General features: G+C 31.3%; 1 protein-coding gene across 1 annotated transcript; it reads right to left on the bottom strand.

Moving 5' to 3' along the window:
- Positions 1-206: 206 nt before the first annotated feature.
- On the bottom strand, positions 207-7,218 carry LOC110024970 (14-3-3-like protein D; the record flags this gene model as incomplete). Its single annotated transcript, XM_020725179.1, is given in 3 exon segments — positions 207-399; positions 6,173-6,292; positions 6,528-7,218. Coding segments are annotated over 3 exon segments (795 nt in total). The 3' UTR covers positions 207-279.
- Between the last annotated feature and the right edge of the window lie 3,248 nt (positions 7,219-10,466).

The following is a 10,466-nucleotide window of genomic DNA, read 5'->3' as shown; positions in this document are numbered from 1 at the left end:
TTATATATATATATATATATATATATATATATATATATAATGAGTCACGAGCCGCAATCAATCCATTCTAACCAATCCCAACTCGTTAACAGCCCTATCAGCCATTATGTAAGATTCTAAATCTAAATGTATTCACTTTTGGATAATTTATTGCAAAAAAAAAAAAAAAAATAAAAAAAAAAAAAGGAGTAAAATAACCATTAAATAAAAAAATAAATAAATAATGAAAAAGGGAATATAAAAATCATCCCCCTTCCCTTTTGTTTTTGCTGGTCCAGTCTAACTCGCATACATCTTCCGAGCGTCGAGAAAATGTAGCAGGGTTTTCAATGCCCTAGCGGCTTCCTCTGCAGGTCGTTCCTCCAACACTTCCAATTCTAGTCTGGCAGAATTGAAGGCCTGTTGAGAATAATTCATTTATATTTAAATTAAAGGAAGATTAATTTACATATATACCACTCAATTCCTTTAAATTCATTTATCTATCTAATATCTAAATTTTAATTTTTATTTCACTGTTTAAACTATAAAATCATAGTTTTTTGATGTGACACGACAATTTTGGGGGATATGAATATAAAAAGAACAAAATTTTAAATTGTTAGATTTGTAAGTAGGTAGGAATTGGGTGATATGTATCTTAAGTCTGTTATTTATGTGGTGAAAAAGAGAACATGTATAATGAAATAAGTATGCATTGAAATATTATAATTGAATTTTAATTAAGGCTTAATTTGATTTAAGCAGACAATGCCACAAATTTAAGCCTATTTATGTTATAGAAAGTATTAGAAAAATATGAGATACAATTATATTTATGTACATATTATAATCAAATTTAATACAGGCATAATTTGATTCAAGATTTAAGTGGCTGTTTACGTTATGGAAACTATTAGGAAGATTGATATTGGGTAACCTGTTATGATGAGATATAATTATATGATATTTTCTATATTTTCAAACACAATTGGAGGATATCTAATTAAATTATTTTTCTCATATTTGAAATATTCCTAATTATTATTAGACCGTGGGAACTATTTTAAAATTGAACTCTAATAGTCTTTCATGGATATTATTTCAGCCATAATTTAAAGAGTATGTGGACTATTTTGATTGTTTTATAAGAAGAAATATTACGTCTGGATTAAGGATGTAAAGATACGCCCGAAGTCTAATAAAATCACGTCACGTGAAGGTGATAGAAAAATTCAAAAAAAAAAAAAAATCATTTTAGGATAAGAGAATATTCCTCCCGTGTTATTCCGTGTTAGTCAATACACAATAACATATCAATACCACCACAATAACATCTGAATAACGCAAAATAATACGGGAGGAATATTCTCCTGTGTTACCGGGTTGGATCAAAAGAAAATAATTTTTTTTTCCTGTCAACTCCACGTGGAGGTGATTCATTGGACTCCAAACGTATCTCTACGTTCGGAGTCCAGACGTAATAATTTTTCATTCTATACAGCATGGGAATAAAATAATCAAATGTAAAGAATCAGAGACTGTTTTGGCACTTTACTCTAATTATAACATTCAAAATAACTGATCTTACATTGTGAATAAATTGCTTATTTTGATATAAGATGGAATCAGTCTGAATTGAAGATGATCAATTTAACTCCATGAAAAGTTAAATATTCATTTAGAAGAAGTCAATATTACGATTAGCCTCTTAGATTGATTTATTACAAATAAGAAAATGGACATACATATTTTATTCATTAAATAGATTAAATAATTAAAACTTGAGTTTGATTCAAAATTATATTACCAAACATACAATCAAAGGATCTAACTGTAACCATCATAATAAATATCTTTTTAACCAACATAAAATGATATCATCATAATGAGGAATCTATTGATCATATTTTTATTAAGTGTCATTTTACTACTACTATTTGGAATGATATTAATATGAAGTTGCAGTTAACTAGGTTTAACAGGAATTTGTTTCAATATAACAATATTTCTGATGTTTTCAATGCTTGGAGGCTTCTTGGTCTTGGTTTTTTTACTGCTATACCTACTGTTATTATTTGATTTATATGGCTTGCTGGAAATGATAGTAAATTCAACAATATTTTTCCCAATGTGCATCGTACTATTAGTATGGTTTTTAATTATTTGTATAAAGGATTAAAGTTATTGACTGTTAACAACAAGATTTCAGGTAATTTGAAGCAGTTGATGCAGCATTTGGATATTCCTATTTATGTGCATAATAAGATTTTTTATAATGTTAAGTGGCATAAACCGTGGATGCCTTTTATTAAAATTAATGTAGATGGTTGTTGGAATGCTTTATCTGCTAGTGTAGGTGGACTAGTGTAGGTGGAGTTTGTAGTGTAGGTGGAGTTTGTAGAGATTCTTTTGGCTCTATTCTTTGTTGGTTCTTGGCAAGTGCGTTTTCCGAATCTCCTCTAGTTGCTGAAGCTGATGCTTTAGTCTTTGGTCTTCAGGTGGCTATTTATTATGATTGGAAATATATTATTATGGAAACTGAATTTTTTGATTCTATGGAAGTGTTGTCAATTGCAAATAGATTATCATTGGAGTATCAATATGCAGATGAGAAGGATTATTGCTCTATCCAAGCATTTGATTAACCAATGGTCTCATATTAAGTGAGAAGGTAACAAGGTTGCTCATTGGGCGGCTAAATATGGATTGATGCTGAATGGTGCTATGGGTTCTAAGACTGCTCCTCACAATCTGTTGCTGGTAGCTTTAAAAGATATTGGTTAATTTTGGAGTCCCTTTGGATGTTTATCTGTTTTGGTGTCCTTTTTTTATTTTTGTTTGGTTTATCTGTTTTGGTGTACTTTTTTTATTTTTTATTTGGTTTTGTGTGTTTGAATCTCTATTGTGTTTGTGGGGTGGGTGAGTTGTGTTTTCATGTTGGAGAGAGTTTCTTTTTTATTTTCTTTTGTATGATTGTAAAGTGAGTGTGTTGGGACCTCTTTCCCGAACTTGTATTTTTTCTTGTGAAATAAAATAAGAGCTGAATAATGCTCTTTAAAAAAAAAATGTACATAGAAGCATGAATCTTCAATCTCTGCTTCTAATCAACTTACACTTTTTTCATTTACTCTTTCCAAAATATACATGCAAATAAAATAAGAATGAGCATCAATAACTCATCAGTAGCTACAGCGTTTTTCTTAAATTTCTAATGTACAACAGAAAAATAATGTGTATGCCAATTTTGTTATCATATTATGAACAATAAAATATATTAAAATATTAAAAAAAATAAAAATGTTTCATGATACTTAATATAATGACTTGACATATCAAATATTCTATTATATTTATTCTTATGTATCAGCATAAAATTTTATCTTAAGAAAATGTCATAGATTACCACATAAAATTTAAAATTTAATATAACATTTGCATCATAATAATGGAATTAAATAATAGCTTTTAAGAACACTTCATATCAATTTTGTCTCCCACACCATTATACCTTCTAAATTTTTCACCCATTATACCTTTTAATTACTCACATATATCATTAGACCCTTATACCTCACTATATATATATCATCATCATCATCAAGCCGTTATTTCTTCTCGCCATGTGCGGAACCATCTTCTCGCCATGTGTGGAACCAACTTCTTTCTTGAGGGTGGGCAAAATTATTAAATATTTTATTTTTTTTAAAATATTGGGCTAAAAATTTATCGAGGGAGGGTAGAACTATAAACTTGCTTGAGAAAAATTTACAAAATTTTCTATTCTTGATGGGGAAATTTCAAAATTCAGGATGTTTTGGTCATTACAAACCCACCCTCAATAAATTTTTACGCATGAAATTAATAATTATTTTGTCAACCAAGCTATTCAATGTATTCAAATTAATATTTTAATGAATAAAAAATTTGTATTAGACAATAAAAGGTATCTAGGTTTGAAAATTAGATAAAATAGCAAAATTTATGACGTTTACCAATACATTTAATTCAAATTGCATGAATCAAAATATGCTTTTTAAGACTTATCTTTTATATTCCCAAAAGAGTCAATTTCTTGATAATCTTTCGATTTAAGATAAATTGTTAGATGAAAAGTTTGGCGACTTTTATAAAGTCATAGACCGTCGTACTAAAGGAAGAATATAATCAAGTATTGACTTCATTCTTAAGAGTTGCTAGGAAGATCTACTTGAGGAATGTAGAAGAGATCAATTGAATATACATTATAATCCCTTTATGATCGATGTACACATAAGAATCATATAACTCATCATAGATGTTTTAATAAGTAACTTAAACAACATTGAAAATTGATATTTGAGAATAGCATCGACCAGAGGCTAAGATTGTTAAAAAACTAGAATAGTGAACAAATTAATTTTTATCCCTAAAAAGTAATTCCTCATAAACTAGACATTAAAGTTTCTCTTATGGTAAGAGTGTTAATGAAACGATGTTGGGTCAGGTCTACCAAAGTTGTTAAGAAATTATGACTTGGATAGGTGACATGAAATATTAAAGTTGGAATGAGCAACGAAAAAAAAAAAAATTGGTGAGGTTATGAGGGAGGAATTTCAGTATAATAAAAAGGAGACCTTGTATGGAAGCCATCAAATCGATTAGACTTAGACTACTTATAATCTTATTGAAATCAAATTTGATTGTGCAAAGATTTTATCATTTATTGGATATATTCTGGCAAAAGCAAAACAATTTGAGCTTGTTACCCCTTTATCTTGGAAGGATAATCATCTAAATTTATACCTTGATGAGCTTAATCATGTGGATAATGATTTTTTTTTTATTAAAAGATTGGTTTTCAATAATTAGAAAAAATATTTGTAAAATATTGAAAGTGAGTTACCATAACAACGAAAAATCTATTGCAAGCTAAAAAAATTGTGATTATAGAGAGAGTTTATAAGCCTAATCATGCACGTTGATTCCTTAAATGAATGAATAAAAAAAATCACAAGTGGAAATTATGAGAAAAAGGGTTGGGTCTAACGTAGATGAAATTATCCATTATATAAATAAAGCTATAAATCCTCCTCAATTGGAGAAGACAACATTAAAGTTGTTATGAGTGATAATGATAGTCTGTCGATAGGGATCGAATGACAACAATTCAATCCGAAGATCATTGACAATGGTTCAAAAATAACAATCAGATAGCTCTATCAGTCAACAATAATCAGACAACAACAGTCAGTTGATTTTGATAAGTCTATGATGATTTTTAGATGATTCAAGTAAAATCATGTTTTTTAGTGTTGGTTGCTGTTAGCGTTGGTTGTCTAATAGAACTCTAGTGTTGCTTAAATCTTTAGGCACTTTTTTCTTCTTCAAATTCTTGTCCCCTTCATATAAAAAATTAAGGTTTTTTAAAAATTTTAAAAGTATCATCTTAATTATTTTTTGCCAAAGTCCAAAACATTTCATATGACAGATATTATTTCTTTTGATTATATGTCTTCTTTTAATGTTTTAATGATCACTAACTTGAGTGATCTTTAGCTTTTTGGATATATTTCATCAGAACACTAAATTTAACCATAAATATTCAAGATTCATATATCATTAAACTTTTTAATTAATATCCTAAAATTTCTACTCCCACTTCAAATTGATGATTCGAGCTTCTTTTAATTAATATCTAATCATTTTTTTTTGTTGTTGGATTCATCTCATCGTGATTTTAATTTTGAATTTAAGTTTGTTAAAATCAAAATTCAGAAACTTTTGAGCTCAATTCTAAAACTTCCCAATTTAAATATTACATCAACCTTCACACTCAATCAATTAGATTTTTGGATGATGTATTAACTATCATTTTATTTAGATGTCCTGCAAATTATAAATACAAATTAAAATTAAGCCAATACATATTATCAATATTTTATTAAATTTGAGTCTTAAATATGTTGGATTTATTTAGAGATGAATGTAAAACTAAATTCAATGATACTTGGACTCATGCTATAAAATTTTTCATAATTTTCATTTAAATCAAATTCTCAATAATTGATTGTGGCACGCATAAATACACGTGATTGGTGGTTAAAAAAAATCACCTGCATTGTTAATTTGTAAATATAAATGTTGGCAGTGGTCTATATGTAATTATCCCATTAGAAAAAGAAAAAAAAAAGGAAAAAAATAAAAAGCGAACCTCTTGCGCAATCTTATAACCTTTATGCGGCTGTCCATACGCACTGCTATAGAGCACTGCCCTACTGTATTGCAAGCTAAGACCCGCTGAACTCGACGATGGCAAGTCCTTTCCGTCAACCTGCAAAGCAAACCGTTTAGATCCAATAAAAACCTTCAAAATTTTCTAAACCAAATCCGATCAGATTAAAATCTACCCAAAACCCTATTTAGCAGAACATCGGAACAGAATACAAGCTTAATTAGAAGGCGGATCAAATCAACCGATTCAGTGATTTGAATGCAGATCAAGAGAATCAAGAAATTAATTCGTGAATCCAATATTTCAACAACCGAGATCGGCTTCACCGTCTCACCATGGCGGATTCAAAGCATTCAATCGCAGCAGTTGTGTAGGTGTGCTTTTCCATCCCTCCCTTCACATCCGCAACACACATTAGAAAATTCCCTTTCAAAAGCTTGTAAAGAACTAGATCGTCCGCTGAGACGGGCGGCCCATCAGTTTGGGGCAAAAGGTGCAGATCGATAGTCCTCACGATATCCATACAGGCTACGTGGATCTCCAACGAGATTAGCGAGAGGTAATCCATGGCGGCTTCCCTCTGCCGTTGATCGGTTCTTCTTGGATCGGCGGCTGCTTGGGCTATGAAATTGTAAGCATCTTGTCGGCGTTTGACATGGGAACAGCAAGCGGTGGCGAAACAATTGCGCTCTTCGGATGTAAGAGGTTGATCGGGAGTGATGAGTTGGACGAGGCTTCTCATGTAATGATACATGTGCTCGTAGCGTCTGCAGGAGCCGGCGAGTCTGGCGAGGAAGAGGAGGCCTGGTCGGGTGTTAGTGGGATCTACTCTGCGCCTCTTGCTGCTCGGCATTGTTTCTGGTTCGTCGGCTGGTTGATCCGTCGACATTGTTGGATGAGAAGTGATGGGTGGCGGTGAAGCAGCAATGGAGGAGAAGCGTAGCCGACGAAGAACAGGGGAGGTGAAGAGCGGGAGTCGAGGATTTCTATCCGGATTTGAGCATTTACATACAGGCCACACAATTCTTATGCATTTACACTATTATCACATTAAAAAAATTGCTATTGTTATAAATGTATGATATTTAAGTGTTATGCTGGTAAGTATTGAACTTTAGGGACTATATGTGTAAATACATATAAATTGTGTGGTATGTGTGTAAATTTTCCTTAGCACAATGCTGCAAAAAGCTTCAGTTTGTTTGTTTTTTCCTTTTACCGAGTCTGCGGTAGAAACTTCAGGCCCCATGACCAATTACTAACGGGAAATTAATTATCAGACATTATTTTGAAAATATTAAAAAATATAATTAAATTATTAGATAAATATATTTGATATATTATACATAGCAAAATTATATGACGCTTAGAGAAGATGTAAATGTAATATCCATAAATCACTTAGCCCCACAGAGTTGGGATTTCTCATCTCCAAAGGTTCTCTTGCCTTTATAGGAATCTCTTTGCTTCTATCACTCCCTTCTCTATACCAGAGGGAAAATTATGATCGTATGTACCGATGTTTTCCCATACGGCGACCTCATAGTGGATATCACGGTGGCCTATTCGAATTGTCGTCCGCACGACCGCACCTAATATTTTATCTGAGCCACATTTTATGTATTTATATGTTATGCTGACCAGATATATGATAAAATCTGGTGGGTAGTAGTATATTACTATAGAAACCAGCGTAGAATATTTTGGCAGTGCCAAGTATAGTATTTTCTAGACTACTCTGTTTAAGTTTATCAAATGTTATTTATTTTTAATATATATATATATATATATATATATAGAAACTTCTTAGAAAGTCAATGTATACGCATAGACACAACCAATAACTTGAAATTATATTGTATATCGTAAATTAACTAAACACAAAAAAGTAAAAACAACCTACAACTTTAAATTAAGTCAAACAAATATAATATGAAATAACAAAATAAAAATACATAACACAAAGTGATTCTCAACAATCTTAAGAGATAATCAAGATATCTTTCTACAACTCTGCTTCTCACGCAATAATCATATAATTTCTCACAATATTTCCTTCATCATATTAATAAATTCTCAAAACTATTTCTCTCGAGTACTGTCAAGTGAATTTATTCCACAGCGTTGCATATTATGAAGCAGCAACTTAAAATTCTAAATAACGACATTTTCAATTTTTTCACTTTGAAAAATTTATTGCAAAAATAAATAAATAAATAAAATACAATCAGAAAGTCCTGAAATTAAACATAAATAATAATAATAATAACTATACTTCCTCCACCTATCCTTTTAGTACTCTTATTTACTGGTTGGGGCAACTGCAGCTTATTGAAAAATTTGTGGATAAACTGATTAAAAATAATCTGCTGATAAGCTGGGTGCGGTAGCTATTACAAATTTTTATTTTTTTGGAAAAGTCAAATCGTTGCCAGTAAGCAGACACCGTACCTAGATAGACACAATGTGAAAACGCTATTTTCAGCATTTTTAAAATGCATAAGCTGTCAAAACACAGTTTACCAAAACAGGTCAGATGTATTTTCAAAATGCCACCATATAAAATAAGCTGCCCCAAACCGACCCTTAGTTGGAAGCCAAGACCAATCTCTACAAAACTTTTTATTTGGCAAATTTTATGGAGCTAATGTCTTCCAAAGTTTATTCATAAAGCCGCTGCCGCAAATAAACCCTTAGTCGCATAATCCTTCCAATGCTGCAGACGACCCAATGCCGCGGCAAGTTCGTCTCAAGGTACCTCTCCAGCAGCTTCCAAATCTTCCGTCGCAAATTCATATGCCTCTTGAAAATAATTCACTTTTTTTTTTTTAATTTATTGTCAAGTTTTTTATTTATGTGCTGAAAATAAAATAGATATTTAATGAAACAAATAATCTATTTAAATATTATCATTCATTTTAATCAACATATTAGAATTTGTTTTCAGATGAGAATGATACAATATTTATACGATTATTTATTTATTGCACATATTTTACCATAAATTATAGAGAAATTTACTTGCATACCACACATTTATTTATTTATATATTTAACGCCCAATTCAACTTATTGAATTGTTCGTTTGATTTTTAATTTACGGAAATCAAAATTTAGATAGTTTTGAAGGTAATTCTTAAAGTTCAAGTTTAAAGGGTGCATCAACATTTGTACTAAAGGTCTGTCCAAGGCAGGTGTTTATAAGAGAAACTGCTATTCAAAAAGTTGTACTGATTATTACAATTATTTTTCAAAACGTTAGATTACATGGTTTTGGAAACTGCGGTGTGCTACCCGAAACACGCCATTCAAGTTTCGATGGTGTGTTGGTAAGAATTTTTTGGGAGGGTATTAAATTTGGCAAATTGATAAGATAGATATTTATTTGATGTCTTACCTCTGTAATGTGCCTGAACATACCTCATGGCGATCCAATAATTCAGAATGAATGAAGTACAATGAAGGAGGGCCACTAAGAAAGACCAAAGAACCCATTAATTTGAACATATATAGCCACCTAAATCGGAACTGAAGGCCGGCTGAGTATAGACCGCTTGAACAAATGACAAATGTCAATGAGTCGAGAGAATGACATTAAAAAAGGCACGAGTCTGAGCCGTCAAACTAAATCAAACCAGATAAGCACTCAAACTAACTATCACAGAAAGCCGAGCGAATGCACCGACCTGCATATCGATAGATCTAATATGATGAAAGAATCCATCTCCTCAGCATCAACAGTCATCTCACAGATGCCTATCAGATTCTTCAACGGAAACCAATTATTGACAATACAACAGAGCCTCACAGTCATCCCGAAGGACCCCTTCATCAAAGAATCAACTATTTTATCAGGTTACAGTGATTCACTTTCTACTAAACGACCTATTCTCATTCCGTTGACAAAAGCTCCTCACCTAACAATCAAGAGTCGATAGTTGGACTAAATCAATCGATCGATAAAATATAGTTGTGGAGCCAGTCCAGTTGACTTAGAGCTAACCAAGTTTAGCTGACATACATCACAAATCAACACAACCGATTGAATTGGCTTTATCGAGTTGAAGTCATACTAGCATAGCCGACCGAGTCATATGTAGCCAAGCAATAGACTCATCTATGTAAAGTACACAGAATAATTTGTAACGGTCCGCTAAAGTAGAGAAAAAAATATAAGGTCACAATCTATACCCTCTTCACTATAGATAGAGGAATCATTTTATGAGAAAAATATGATAGACAAGGTTTTATTTTATATATATATATATATATA

This window comes from Phalaenopsis equestris, unplaced genomic scaffold (assembly GCF_001263595.1).
Source record: "Phalaenopsis equestris unplaced genomic scaffold, ASM126359v1 Scaffold000287, whole genome shotgun sequence".
Taxonomy (NCBI): Eukaryota; Viridiplantae; Streptophyta; class Magnoliopsida; order Asparagales; family Orchidaceae; genus Phalaenopsis; species Phalaenopsis equestris.
The sequence above is the reverse complement of the archived record's forward strand: the minus strand, read 5'-3'. Positions and strand labels throughout refer to the sequence as shown.